General features: G+C 42.6%; 1 protein-coding gene across 2 annotated transcripts in view; it reads right to left on the reverse strand.

The window, feature by feature from the left end:
• Positions 1-15,652, reverse strand: part of tox3 (TOX high mobility group box family member 3) — a 49,956-nt gene that overhangs the window by 14,390 nt on the left and 19,914 nt on the right. The window contains exon 2 of one of the 2 annotated variants that reach the window (XM_019866812.1): positions 6,195-6,260. The exons of the other annotated variant lie outside the window; for it this stretch is intronic. Coding sequence (XP_019722371.1) covers positions 6,195-6,260 — 66 coding nt within the window. The remainder of the gene's footprint in view (positions 1-6,194; positions 6,261-15,652) is intronic. 2 annotated transcript variants of the gene reach the window in all.

The following is a 15,652-nucleotide window of genomic DNA, read 5'->3' on the forward strand; positions in this document are numbered from 1 at the left end:
ATCTATTGTCAGTGGTTTAATTTTTTTATGAACAACAAGGAAGTTGATAACATGCAGTGATGGAAACAGGCACCGGGATTACTGCTGGCCCATCTCCTCTGTACCTTAATGATGATACAAATTACAATATGCACCCGAGGCCTTCGGTGCAGTCTGATCTCATTTGAAACAAGGACTGTTGAAATATGTCTCCTGTCCATGAGGAAAGACCCTTTTTAGGATGTGTGGGGGAGGGGGAGGGATGGGTCTGATCCTACTGGACGTAGCAGGGTGTCACGGTGTTGCCGCGAGTCATTTCCAATAAAGCTTAGCTGATTCCAGACCAGGAGCAGCTCAGAGGGGGCCTGTGATCGAAGATTAAGAAACGTCTAATTTCTTTTCATCGCCGGTCTGTTTATGTATTCAGACGGCGCCGGATAGCTCAACTGAGCCAAGTGCCAAAACAACTGCTGGCACGGGGATGGAAGTGCACGTTCAGGTTAAGTGGGCAACATTGGCAGCTAGCATTAGCACTCTTGTGGATGGAAAAGGACACTTTGGAGTCCAAGAGGGCTTCAATCATCAAGGATTCTTCCTAAAAGTGTACAACAACAATGCACAACAGCCGAATATGGCATTTGATTAAATACCTGTGGGTAGGAAGTCGTACTCTAGGTCACAGAATAGTGGGCACATGGGTCATTTTCCTAGCTCACCCGCTTAGTGCCCAAATCCAACCATATATGGTCAATGCAAAGCAATACACATGAAAGAGAAATTCTGGTCAATGTAATGTGAAGGGTGAATCATGGTGACAAGCGAGGACTTGACCCCCCCCCGCCCCCAAAGTGTTGTAAATATAAATCTTAATAGTTTAAAACACAACTATGCCGCACACTACTGTATAACCCCAAAACCACTCAAACTAATTTTACATTACCCTTAAAAAGGCAATAAAAATACGTAACCTCGTCTAACACCCGGCTGATGTTAGATTCTCATACAACCCCCCCCCCCCAAAAAAAAACCCATGCTAGCTTCTCAGTCGGAGATGTATTGTGTCAACATACGGGTAATTTCTTGTTAACAAACTGCTTTGTTTGTTGCAGGTTGTATTCCTTGTTTTGACCTCGTACAATCTCAGCTTTAGCATTTATTTCCCATTTTTCTCCAACCCCACGGATCCGACTGAACAAAATGTGATGGGTCAACGTATAATGCACATTGTTTAAAAAGCAATAAGAAAATTACAACAATGCCTCCCGAAACAAACATAACAAGGTTGAATTTTTATCAGTGTATTGTTATTGTTGTTGTTATTATTATTATTATTTTTTTTTCATCAGAGTGCCTTGGGCTGCTCTTTCAGGGAGAGAGAACAAAAAGCTTTTCAGGCAGTACTCCCAGCCCTTCAATAAATGTACTAATGCGATTCACAGACGCAATAACCAAGACATGTTGAAGGCAGCAGCATGTAATTACTGAATGTAGCCGGCCTGCGAATCAATGGCAGGCAGGATTAAGGATCCAGTTTCAAATCAGCAGAAAGCCAGAGTGCAACTACTCAAATGACAACATCAGCCATCAAAAGCCCTAATCAACATTATTTCAAATTTGTAGTCCATTTCTACATATTTATAGTTCATTAGATGTCTCTAATGTGATTGGCTAAGTAAAGTGATACATCTGGGTGGAAGACAATCTTACCCGGACTGTATCTTTTACTTCGAGAGAGGCAGTCAAAGCTATTTGCCAGCGAGGGATGTATGCTTTAGCAGGCACAACCAGGTCATCTTATCTCATCCTCTAAGTGCATCAGGTAAATGATACACCGGCCGTCAAAACGCCACAGCTCATGCAAGATCACTCTATATTATATGCAACACATTGGCAGCCAACTTCGGCGGGATGGAACGCTTTATTACCTGTCCCTCAAATAAACGCCTCACATTTTCCATCAGGAAGAAAGATTAACTGCCACGAGAATTAAGCCATTTGATCGGTGTTGCTAACCCAAACTATAGGACTTATATGGCGTCTCAGAGTTGGTGAGATTGATTGGTTAGTGCAGTATTAAAAGAGACTTTTATTACCGGTAAACTGAACATCTGCCGCAATTGCTTTGGGCACTTCACGGTCTCTTTCTGTCTCTGATCGTAGATGATATCGTTCACACAAGGATATTCGGCCCCAATTTTTGGGTCCACAGCAAGCGCATTCTAGCTGTGCGCATGGGTGGAGTGTATGGGGGCTTTTTTTTTGGTATTTTTGTCGACAAGCACAGGTAGAAAGGGAGATTTTCACTATTGTGGGAGTGAAAACAGCCAACTTACTTGTTGGCCAATGAAATCAGCTACACTCCCTTTAAATTCAGTGGAGGAGAGGCATACACCGTCCTTTGACATTTGGGAAGCAGAAATAGATTCGCTGGAGTCCGTGCAGAAGATCTCAGCGTGCAAAGTACGTTTACAAGGAACTGCAAGCAAGCCTCTACTTGCAGGTTATGTAAGGTCGGCTAGGGCAACCCTTGTCCATTATTTGGGGAGATACAGTGTCTCAAATGGGCAAAGTCCTACTTTTACATATACAATGCATATTAGAGTAGCTTGAAGAAGCCTGACAATGAAGCCTTCATGCTTCGTGTCCTGAATCTCTTTACCTCCCTCTGTCTCTCGGCCCTCCTTAGTAAGGAGCAATACCATCTGTGCTCAAAACACTGGAAACAGTTGTTCCTTTTGATAAAGTGCAAATGAGTATTGCTGCCCCCCCCCACCACCCTTTCTGTAACTGAAGGAGCGATGACACCCGTTGACCAAACTCACCCTTCCAGCTCATCCCACACCCCATTTGACTGAAGTGGCTGATTGGGGAGCTCGCAGTTAAGGTCTCTCGTCATCCGGATAAACCTCTGCATAAACCCGTTTTTCTGTGCCATGCGATTATATACTACAGTTCTTTTTTTTTTTTTTTTATTGTGGGGCAGGGACAATTTCTCTCAACAATATACGGCGAGACAAATGATTGTCACGTATCAAACTTCACAACCTGGTCCGGGCTTTCGATTGATTGCTTTCACACAGGTCTCTATTCCAGCTCAGAAAATTGCTGGGTTGACTCTGTCACCCCATTCCGCGACCGGACCATAGCCACAAAAATAGCTCCACAGCCAGGAGAAAATTGTCCATTACGAGCAGTGTAAAGTATCCATGGCATCTTTTACACAGAGATCCTGCAAAATTGGCATTAAAAGATCTGTCATTTAAAAAAAATGTTTGCTCTTTGCAAAGGAACCCAGCAAAGCAGGCTTTTGACCCAACTGTGCGTGCTTTTCACACAGCGACACAGCCTCCCACAATCAGACATTTGCGCCATTCACACAAAACAGTGACCTGGTTAAAAAAAAAAAAAAAAGAGGTCAGCTTTTCACTGTGTTTTCTTTGAAGGTGGGATATGATTGGGATTACTCCATGCCTCCCACTCTTTGTCAGTGCTGGTTATACAGGACAATGTGTTGCTGTTCTGCATGAACAACACTGACATGGAATGGGCGGGGAAGAAGTCGACCCAGCAATCTTCTAGCTATGGAGGTAGTAGTAAAGGCAAAAATGAGACACCGCAAAATGTAATTTCTTAGAGGTGGCGGTTCTATGTGAATGGCACTGACATGTCATGGGGGGCGGGGACCAAGTTGACTTAGCAGTATTTCACCTTTTAAGAATGTAACAGAGAAGTAAACATGCGGCAGCTCTCAAAAGATGGGGAAAAAAAACCCATAACGCCGCCCTAATTCCATGTCAGTTTTGTTGATACGGAACAGAAACAAGAAAGAGGTTATCTTCCTGTTCCATGTAAAGTACATCGACCCACAATGGGAGGATAAAGTTGACCTGTGTGATATTCTTACTTCTTTGAGGTTAGTATCTGAGTGAAAATTAGATCTGTATTGTCCTTAAAGAACAGATTTGAGAAAAATGCTTAAAAACTGTCAGCTTTTTCCCGTGCCACTCTTTCGCGTGAATACGAGTGACACAGGATCGAGGTGGCAAAGTCAACCTCGCAGTTTTCTGGCTTTGGGCGTAGTATCAGTTTGGAAATAAGGCAGAATGCCAGAATCTGAATCAGAAACATCTTTCTTGGCTAAAAATGTTAATACACACAAAGTGTGAAGCTGTCTTTGTACCTCAGCAATCAAGCTAACATCACAAAATGTACATTTGGAACCCAAACACAAAATTACAGGTCGTCTGTAGAGCGGGAATATGGAAGGAAGTGAGATCTCTGTGTGAAAGAAGCACCAAAGCACAACACAATTTCAGATTTTATGCCAGCGGGCAGAACTGCAGAACCTCTTTTCAGCTTCTTGATTGTCTTTGAGAGGTAAGGCAGGCATGTACATTGTCGTTGTCAGTAGCAGACAATGCGAGATGTGAGCGCTAAGCTACCTGCGCTGTCTCTGGGTCTCGGGACAAACGACGAGGCACAAATGTTTCAGGCGCTAAAAATAACAGAGCAGAATGGAGTAACAGGAATTCATCCATATGAAAAGTAGAGAAGGCTTCATGGATAGTGGGCTTATTATATTGGAATTGATGCTTCGAAGTGGTGAATTATGAGTCACAAAGGAATGAAAAAGAGCTCTATTATTCATGGAATAGGGCCAATGAAAAGAATGAATTGAATGGGAATGATACTGAAGGATTACCAAGGAAGGAAAGCTATGTTTCTTCTTATTATTGTTGAAATAACACAAGATTTCAATTTGATAGACTTGTCATCACACAACCAAAAGAAACGTACTTCTAAATAAAGTCGAAATATGAAAATAGTGAAAACTACGCCTTAAAAGTCACACAAAAAAATCGAGGTTGAAGGGCCACCATGAAATCTCCCAAGGGTATAGATCATTGGGCCTCTGACTGATTAACTCCAGAAGTGCATTTTTGAAGACCACGACAACAGAAACCTGGTGATGGCAAAAAGGAAAAAAAAATATCTGAAAATGGCAAAGCAGTACATACTGTTGTTTTGGATGCTCAATTCAACATGGTTGCAACAACAACAGGAATTCAACAATCCTGGGTTATTCTCAGAAATGGTTGTCTGCCCGACGCCACAGACGTTAACCCAAATTGAGAGTCAATCTTTTTTTCCCTTTATCAATGAACGTATGGCCTGTGGATAAAGGCACTCAAGAACTAATTTCTAACCCTATCCAACCTGGTCACTCCTAAAGAAAACCTCAACATTTACATTTCCACCACCACGCTCCGCTTCCTCTCGTTTCTTCAGTGTCACTCTGTAATCTGTCCATCATGGCCAGCCTCACCACTGTCTTTTCATCCTAGCAGAGACTCTTTGATCACATAAGTCCCCTGACACAGTTTCTTTGTCTTCTGACCATGTTCACCGATGCTCTGGACTGTTGAGCCTATCACTAGTGTAAAAAGAAAGGGGCTCAGAATTGATCCCTGCAGTCCCACTTCCACCTTCAACTTCTCTGTCACACTTACAACAACACCTCACCACTGTTCTACTGCTCTCATACGTGTCCTGCGCTGTTGCAACATAGCCTTTTGCCACTTCAGACTTCCTCATGCAGTACCACAATTTCTTTCTGGGTATCCTATCCTATACCAAAAAAAACCCCACAAAAAACAATGCAGCAACTTCTGACCTTCTCTGTACTTCTCCATCAGCACTCTCACTGCAAATAATGCATGTATAGAACTCTCCCGAGGCGTAAAACCATACTTTTGCTCACCAATACTCACTTCTTTCCTGATTCTAGTCTCCGCTCGTCTTTCCTACATTTTAATTGTGCGGCTCATCAGCTTTATCTCTCAAGAGTTCCCACAACGCTTCAGATCGCACTAGTTCTTAAAAATGGGCACATGTACACTTGCATTCCTCCGGTATCTTCACACCCACGAGAATTCGACTGAACGTCTTGGTTAAAAAACAAACCAAAATAAATAAATAAAACTCCTCATTGAAGTAAAGAAGCACAGTATATGGTAGAAAGCCACAAAAAAGATCTCTAAGAACCACAAGTTTTGGTAGCAGACAGACGTTCCACCCTCAAAAAAAATTTAAAATCTACCAGGGACGTAAACGGTGAACCACGTTAAGATGGTAGGAACACCGTATCCTTAAAAATGAAATGTGCTGAGTCTATTCATTGATTAAAATTACGACTCAAAGTCATGTATACTTACATCACTAGCAGTCAGCAGGGCGCCATTCGCTTCTGACATGTTCATGTAGTTGTTGTTGTTCTGGAACTGAAAGTGGAAAAGAAACAACAAAAACACCATCAACTTGCTGCTCTGCTAAGATTGGATAGCTGTCACTCAAGCGCACACACTGGCCTTGAACCACTTTTTTTTTTTTATGAGGCCACACCGCCACTTTGGCCCCTGATGATTGTGTCAGTCGGAGGCCTGGGTTGATTCAGTGCAAGTGGAAAGTAATGAGATGCCACTCTGTCTATTCAGCGGCTTCGGCGATGACAATTAAAAGCGTTTGCATGACAAAGACAAGTATCAAGATGCACTAGCGGCTTATTAACTTCACATAACCTGTGGGCGAGTAGCGATACCACATGAGGTTGAGTGTGTTATACATATGGGGGCGCGTATGACACAGGGTAATCAGAGCGAATTAATGCGAGTGTTGGCAGTCATAGCTGTTGATCTTCGAGGAGCCCTTCTCAAACTCCCACAAGCCACGCACACCCTTCAACAGTTGGCGCACCCTCCTCCCTCTTGCACCCACCCCAAAAAAGTCCAATAAGCTTTTATCGCAAACCAATTAAACCATGCACCGCCACGACAGAGCTCATATTGGTTGGTCAAGGTGTCATTTTTAACACATGTAATTTTATGCACCCGCAAAAGGACATTCAACATTTTTTGGGACATTCCTACATTAAAATAATGGAGGCTGTAAATGCCACATGTGTGTTTCAGCGACTAAAATGAGGCACTTTGCAAAGAAATGTTTTCACAACCCCTGAAACCCCCTTCCTGACCCATGCATCGTCTGCTCGAAAAGTGGCAGCCACTTCCTTTCTTCGGGGACACAAGCGTGGTGAAAGGTTGGAACAATAGGACATAGAATGAAGAATTATGGGCTAGCAGCTGGGTCAGGCAGCACAATGCACCTCTGTGTGAAGTGGGCTCGACCCACGCAAGACTCGATTTGGGTTGGGGGTGGTGTAAGAATCGCGGGTTCTTCGTTCAACTTACGTTTCATCGGTCTTTTGTGTGTGTCTTAAAATAATGACCAGGAACTGCAGTTGATGAGAAGAAGAAGAAGAAGAAATAAAACGATGTCTTATCGGCGGGGGGTGAAACAATGGCGTGAACAAATTAAGATCAGAGCCTACGCATGAAGTGCATCCATATATTTTCCAGCCTTTTGTGCCCGTTTTTTTCCCATCTCCTTTTATTTCGAGCAGTTAGTATGCGAATGTAATTACCGAAAGGACTTGGGCTAATCAACTAGGAATGGTATCCATTAATTAGTCTGTGCCGGAGGGAGAGAGGGAGTGAGTGGAGGATGGGGTTGGGGGGCTATGTTAACAGTGTTCCGCATCAACGAGAAGTGGTTGTCGGAGCAGGTGGTTCGCAGCCTCTGGTGCCATCACCCCTAAAGATGTCCTGCTCAGACCTCGTTGAACTAGGAGTGTTGCGCATATGACACTGCCTCGCTTATCAAACTGGAAATTAACCCAAAAGAGGAACTTATCTTGGGAAGTGTTATTCTGCCACTTCGATGGCAAACTGGAGTCTCAGAGATGTCCTCTTGTCTATTCAGACAGGAGGAACATTGATCTGAATGCGGCAGCGGTAAATGGATGGCAAGAAGCAAGTAGTATCAGAAGGTCAACCTTGCAATTGCCCACTTTCTGAGACAATTCACACCTCTTTCATGCCGTCAGAAATAAAAAACCCAGCAGTTTTTCTGCCTTTTTCCATGTGCTGCTTAAAAAGTTGACCTAGAAATGTTATCTTTTTGGAGGTAGATTCAGAAGTCTCTAGCACAATGCCTGTATAAGTCGAAGGCACATTTTTCAGTTTTCCTGTCATGCTAATTTATGTAAGCCCCTCCGCACACCCCACTGGAATGGAGCATCACGAAAAAAAAAAAATTGTTAACTTACACTCTTACACTGACTGATTGATCCCTGCTTATCTACTTGATGCAACAGGAAACTGCGGCACTGGTTTTCAGGCTCCACATACTGTTAATTGAACTGTAAGACTTTTATTGAACCACAAAAACATGCAGTGATTGTCAATAACGAAGCAGGTAGCCCAAAGGGAGGAGGTGGGCGAGAATATAATATTGTGAGGCTGCCTCGACCCCTTCACTGACTGTACCCGGCGTGCTTTGTACATCGCTGGCATACATTTTCGCAACAGTCATTGACACTGCCCACTCTAAGCACGTATGAAAATATAAATTTTGTTAAGTATTGTTGTAAAACCTAATATTTGTACCCTGTGTATGCTGTATTTCTATGGCTTGGCATTGCCGCCATGGCTGTAAATCAAGTCCAACATTTTCTTGACAATAATGTGTTCATTGCACACCCACTCGTCTCAACACGGTATTTTGATTAATATTGCATTTGTAGAATATGAATTATGCAGCAAAACCCATCTGTTTTTATCCATCTCAGAGGGCAGCCATTTTGCCACTTTCTGTCGACTGAAAATGACATCACATTTCCTAAGCGCTCAGCTTGCGAACATCACTGACCAACCCCTATAACAGGTTGAGCTGTGACGGTTGTTAGGTGCAGTGACTTTTCCCCGGTGGCCGACCGTCTGTCTGTCACTCATGAAAACTAGTTGCTGGGCCCCGCTCACTGGGCAACAGTTCAGTCAGGTTTGGCCGCATTGCTGGGTGTGCGGCTGGCTTATAAAAAAAAAAAAAAAAAAGACGTGGAATGAGGGGACAAAGTCAAGCCATTTTCCACTTTATGAGTTAGTATACAGTAAGTCGCTTCCACACTGCCTGTAAAAAGCCGATATTTTTCCACCTCCCATTTTGCTGTTCTGTACAAATGTCACGAACACAAAATGGGGTGGCAAGAATCTGCAATTTTCCTTGAAGTTAGTCCCAGAAGCCCCTTTCACACTGTCTGTAGAAGCCGGATTTTTTTCTGCCTAATTTCTGTTCTGTACACAGTAAATGGCACTGAATGACATTGAAGCGAAATAGGGGATGAGGGGGCTAGAGAGGATAGGGGATGGAGTTCTGCAATGTGACAGGGGTGAAGTCGCGATAATTAAAAGGTGACGTAGGGATTAATAATCTTTTACTGGGTATTAAAAAAAAAAAAAAAGCTTACATAGGAGCATGACCAGTTAATGAAGATGGCAACTTCATGAGCACGGAAGAGTTTATACATCAGTAAGCCACGTGCCATAAACACAAAAATCAACAGACGAATACGGTTGAGTTGCACGGCAAAAGAGGGACATTGATCAGGATCGCCAAAGTGATAATTAGCGGTGTAACGTCCCCGAGGGGGTTCTGTGTTTTTATTGGCTTTCAAGGGGTTCCTCTCTGAGAAAACATCCCCTGCCACCTGCATCAATCTTCGCCACAAAAAGCTGTTTCGTGTCCCCGAGAAGAAGGGGCCGTAAGACCTCAGTGGAGGTTGGGATTGTTTTTCCCAATTCATTTTTTTCAACGAGGAGGAGGAGGCGCTTGGTGTTCTTGGAGTCCAATGCCAGATGAAATTAAGTGTGATTGGAAGTGGTTGTGCAGCTGACGGTAAATTGGGTCAGGGCAGACAATGAAGGCTCTGTAATTAAAAATGATGGGACGAATGAATAGGCGTCTCCATGTATGTAGAATGGAAAGCATTCTGTTCGATCGAACTTAGCTTGTAGCAGACGTGTGCACGTTTTCAGCATGACGTCTCTGATCCAGAGGTGAAAGGACACTTTGATTCTCTCCTCTTTCATCTACAACTGCTTCAAACAACAAAGCGTAGGCAGAAAAAAGTGGTTGAGATTGCACGACTGTCTGTGTCTTTGTGTGTTGGGTTGTACTATTGTGTTATTTTATGTTAACTGTTCTGTTGATGGCGGCGCGGGTACCCGCAGCGGCTCCTCTCTCTCCTGTGGTGAGAGGAAAGAAATTTGATCTGTGCTGTATGTTGCACATTGAGCATATTTGACAATAAAAGCTGACTTGACTTGAAGTGATTTTTATTGCTTCGACTTTTTAATTGTTCATTACTGGAATCAACGTCTGTCTTACCCAACCTGTATTGAGCCAACCCACATATTTTTACACACGAAAAAAAAAAATCTCAAGGTACACCAACAATTTTCTGCATGTGATATGCAAGTTGAATATTGCACTCTCGATATTATTGCTTTTTTTTTTTTTAATGACAAGTAAAAACTTTCTTTAAACATCTTTGCAACCATTTGCCACCTTTAGGGAACCCTGACGAACACCCCAAATTTGCTATGCGAACAAGCATTCACTGCCCAGGTAAAAGATTAATGGGATGATTAGCCTCCGGTGTGGGAGTGTGTTGAGAGTGATTGTTTTCCCTGCCAATCTGCAAATGTAAATGATGAACCTGTTCAATACTTAACACGCGCTCATGTGTTACTGACCCTGTGATCGTGACTTGAAACAGAATGATGCCTAAGCAGGAAACAACCTGCAGTTGGCGCCGTTGCCAGACACAAACGGAGGAGCAACTGGATGTGTTGAGTGCTTGTATAACTTGTCCGAAATGTCAATAGCCAGAATAGAAATTACAAGGGAAAGAATTTGCAACTACAACGTAGTTGAAATAACAGAAGATAACAGCTAGCCGAGCTTCTTCAGTTTCTTGTTCTCCTACTCCAACTCTTTCTTCTGCTTTGTTGTTCCCCCGAGAGAAACACTGAGGAAAGTCGATTTATTTTACATCGCCGCTTCTTAAACTCATTCGGCTGAAATGTCAAGAGGCAACCTTACGTGCATTCAATAAAAATGCATGACTCTTTTAATAGAAAACGGTCGCTTGTGTCAGATACGGTTGATGAAATTCAGCAGCATAAAGGGAAATCCGCACAGTGTTGATATTCCTCTTTGAGCACAAAGCCAATTCCTGCAATAAGAGAGTATTAAGAGCTCTACACAGATGCCGAGCTCCATGTGAACAGACAACAGCGTCTGTCGCATGAAATCACGTCTATTTTCTTTTGTCTGTGTCAATTTTGAGATGTTTTCTTCCCTTTTCTCACCTCTTCTTTAAATCCCAGTGCAGGAATATTTGTGTGAAAGAAAGAAAGTCCAGTGGGAAATAAGGCATTTTGCAGCTATTATCCCGCACAAAATTATTTCAACCTTTGGGGTGAACACAATATTGCGCCGATATAACCCCACCTCACCCTAAATCCGATGGAGTAACCACACATCAGCAAACATGAGCGAGGAACGTTAAGCTCTGACGCTGAGGACCATCACTGTCTGCATGCGTTCATGTCATCTGAACATCAAATATGGGGTTGTATATTGTGTACGCGAGATAAAATGTCACAGAAAACACGGTGTGGCTTCTTAGAACTTTTATATTAGCTTTAGCAGTTTTTCAAAAGGGCACAATAAAAAAAAAAAAAAACCAACAAAATAAAACAAAACAGTTTAGCTAGCTTAGCTTTAGCTTGGAAACCACTAAACTACTTCAACTCAACTAATTCAACTCCCTGATTTCCACCATCACCTAAACTGCTGACAAGCGATTTTATAGCTGAGCCAAGGCTTCCGGAACGTGACACTTATGCTAATATGACTGCAGTATAGGGACGGCAGTTTAAAACACACACTATGGGATTCCTTACAATTTCCTTTAGAGCTCGACCCAACGTGTCAGTGCCTCCCATTCGGGAAAACTCTGAAACATCAAGGCGTAAACTTCCGATACACGTATCTTTGTTATTATCTGAAATGTTTCGGTATGAGAAATATTGCACTTAACATTACTATTGCGCACCTTTATAACCAGCATTTACCAAACGTTTTAAGCCACATACCTTACAGATATGTCTGTCAATTCATTACTGTATATGTTTTTATGTTCAATAAACAATAAACAAACAAACAATATTTCTCTCTTCCTCTCACACACACACACACACACACACACACACACACACACACACTAAAAAGATAAAACTAACTTCACTAAATTTAGTACAGCAAAACATAAAAATGCTCTTTTAATTTGTAAACAGGACCTCATATTAGTCCTGTAACTGCTGAGAAAGCAAAACAACGTATTTTGAACAGGTGATTTGATGAATAGCCAGCCACGAAATGGGTGGTTGTTCACTCATAAAAGAAGGAAACAAAAAAGAGAGTGTACTAGAAAGGAAGGAAACACTATTATTTGGGAGTTGCCTGTATGCTATGATGTCACGCTATTTAAATAGCCAACGCAGCTATCGTCACCCCGCCGACAAACCGCAGGATTTAACTGACACAAATCACTTGGCGCCAGCGCGGATTTAAGAACACGTTTCAAATAAAACAGCCAACCTTGTTACATGGGGAGGAAAGAAAAATCCCGGTGGTGATACACTACCAGATTTCATCTCCCAAATCTGCGTTCGTCTCCAAGCTCATTCCGCGTAAACACTGTGCAGCTGCTTCTGTGTTGCCCTCACAGGGCCCATTCACGCCCAGCGGGCTACCGCGGATGCAGTGCTGAGCTGACACGTATGGATGTATCTCCTCATATGTGTGCGTATGTGTGGAGGGGCTACGTTTGGTAAAGCAAGTCTACAGAACAGCACGTCTGCACAGTGGGCCGCCGCTGAATCAATAGTTAATTCAGTTTAAAGCTAAAATCATTACTCCCCTGGCCCAGCACTGTCTTCCACTATTAGAGAAGGAGCAACGCCAAAAGGGGAAGTTGGTTCTGAGTGTTACTGAATGTCATTTCAGTCGTGGGGCTTGGACTCGAAACGACGATGGTTTAAGTTCAGTTCTGGTCTTATCGTATCGAGCGAGCGTCATCGCAGCCTATAGGCGGTAAATCCACTTGGGGGCCAGGTGTCAATGAAATCCACTCCTTTGATACGTCAGAGCAAGCTCAACTAACAAAATAAATGCATTTTTAAGGGAATTATTCTTTATGACAGTGTTGAAGGTATGCTATTGTTCGCTTCACTATATTCCTTGGGGCTGAATTTAAATTCACTAGACACGGTAGACTTGATTGATGAGATAAACGAATGGTGGAGAGAGAGTATTTGTAAGATATTTTCCGTTTCATTTAACTCAGAGTAAATACATTTTGACAAACTGCCGCTTGTCTTTACTTCCTGGGGGTGTAACGATGACACCCGGTTACTGGGTAGAATTTTCAGTCGGATATTCAAATACCAAAATATAAATAAACGTACAATGGAAAACGACAGAGGCAGAACAGGTGGTGGTGTGACATTTTAAGCATTTGATAACGAAACAGAATACTAGGACATATGGAGAAAGACCGTCTAACAATACTTACAGGCATATATTCTTTATCCTCTGCAAACTAATACTCAGCATACTGAGAAGCCAAGAGAGGAACTGAGCCTCCAGTATGTTGTATCAAAATGTCGGTCTGATACTGCTTTTACTTAATTGAAGTATGATATTACAAATGTTTTGTTACCGAGTCCCACTGTACTGTATCTCATTTAAAAAAAAAAAAAAATTACAAAAATGTCTTGTCATTTGGGGTATGCTGGAATGAATTAATGGCACTTCCATTCATTTCAATACCTAAAAATGACTCCAGAGGCGAGTGTTTTTAGTTATGAAGCTAAGAAACAAACAAGAAACAAGTTATGAAGTTAAGAAACAAATTGAACTCATATTTCAAGACACCACTGTACAACAGCAGTGCTTTATTGTTGTAAAAGGGGAACTATACACACTATTCTTACTCAAAAATTGTTCATGTTTTAATTTCAATGGCATTCAAGGGTACACATGGTTGTCATGTTTAACTTTCATTCGGATTTTGAAGGGACTCCTTGAAACATCTCTTCCCTGTAAGGGTTTGCTGGATTCAAAACCTATGCATGTATTGTAGGAAGCCAGCAAAAAAAAAAAAGCATAACAGACATCCCAAGTCAATTTAATTCTCAGACTAACGTTTTGTGCTGTTTGCACGTGTCATGAATAACAGCTGTTCAATCACCAGGGTTTTTGGAAACCTTAAAGGCAAGTTATGGTTCAATTCCCCAATTGTTTGACTTACAAGATTCTACTGACTGTTGTTGGCATGGCTGACTCGTTAACTATCAGCGTTGTTTGTGCTGGCCCTGTTGCCTGAGCTCAGTATGTCAACACTGCGGTGGTGTAGGTCAACATCCAACATCCCTTTTGTTCCGTGCTGCCTCCCATCCTTTAGATGAGGCCATCCTACAAAAAAGCTACCAGCTAAATGGGGCGCCATCTTTGATCTTGCGGGGTGCTCAGCCATTGGCCGGCGGCCACAAAAGAAGCTTAGGAGATGAAGAGGGTCTCAGAAATATGGTGTAGCCTTGTCACAATGGCTGCTGCAAGTGCAAGAACACTGAAGCTCAAGTGGCAGTGTCAGGAGAAGCCCGACGGTGGGCTCTTGTCGCAGATTGAGCCCCCGCGTCGACTTCAGGCTTTTTGTTTCTAGAAGCTTTGAAGAAACTCCAAGATGCTCTCAGTGTATTTGGACTAAGCTGACTTGGCTGTGAGTTTGAGCGGAGCTCAACGTCAACCGTGGGCCAACTAATTAGTAGGGGTGTCACAATATTCACAAGACTGCGGTATCAAAAGTGCCTCGATACCATTGTGGTTTTATATCGGAATAAGCGGTTGGCCGTCGGCGGTAGGTACATCGTTCCGCAGCGCCCCCACAGTGCTGCTACAGGTGATCTCTGATGCGTGCCTCGAGTTTAGCACTGTTGCTAGGTTTAACCGCTGAAGAAGGTCACTCAAAGGAGGCGCTTGTTCTTCGCCTTTCGTCCTGGGACACTCACTTTTTGACTGATATAGCCGATTGTAGTTTACCCATCCACAGCTTGCAACCTTTTGTGAATATTTAGTGGTGGTTCCCGTTTCAAAGTAAGAATTTGAACTGACAGGCATCTCTCAATGACATAATTTCCAAAATAGCTGACAGGAAGAGGAGAGGCTTAAGCAAAACTTTCCTGAAATAAAATTTCTCCAAACTGCGAAAAGTTCTGCGAAAAAAAAAAAAAAAATCAATTAGTTGCTTAAATTAAGCAGTAGTTCAAAATATTTAGAGGAGTTTCCCACATAATTAAAAGAAAAAAAAACATTGTTAATGGTTTAGTCAAATGCTATATTGGAAACAGGACTTCTGCTTTTAAGTGGGACTAATGGTGACCCCAGTTGTACTCCTGCTGTTTCACTGGGCAGCAAGTTATGGATTCAGATAAAGCTCCAATTGCTGGAGCAACACACACACACACACACACACACACACACACACACACACACACACACACACACACACACACACACGCGAGGATGTCCAAAGTAAGAATTTGAACTGACAGGCATCTCTCAATGACATAATTTCCAAAATAGCTGACAGGAAGAGGAGAGGCTTAAGCAAAACTTTCCTGAAATAAAATTTCTCCAAACTGCGAAAAGT

The sequence above is a fragment of the Hippocampus comes genome, unplaced genomic scaffold, assembly GCF_001891065.2.
Source record: "Hippocampus comes isolate QL1 unplaced genomic scaffold, H_comes_QL1_v1.1 scaffold82, whole genome shotgun sequence".
Classification (NCBI taxonomy): domain Eukaryota; kingdom Metazoa; phylum Chordata; class Actinopteri; order Syngnathiformes; family Syngnathidae; genus Hippocampus; species Hippocampus comes.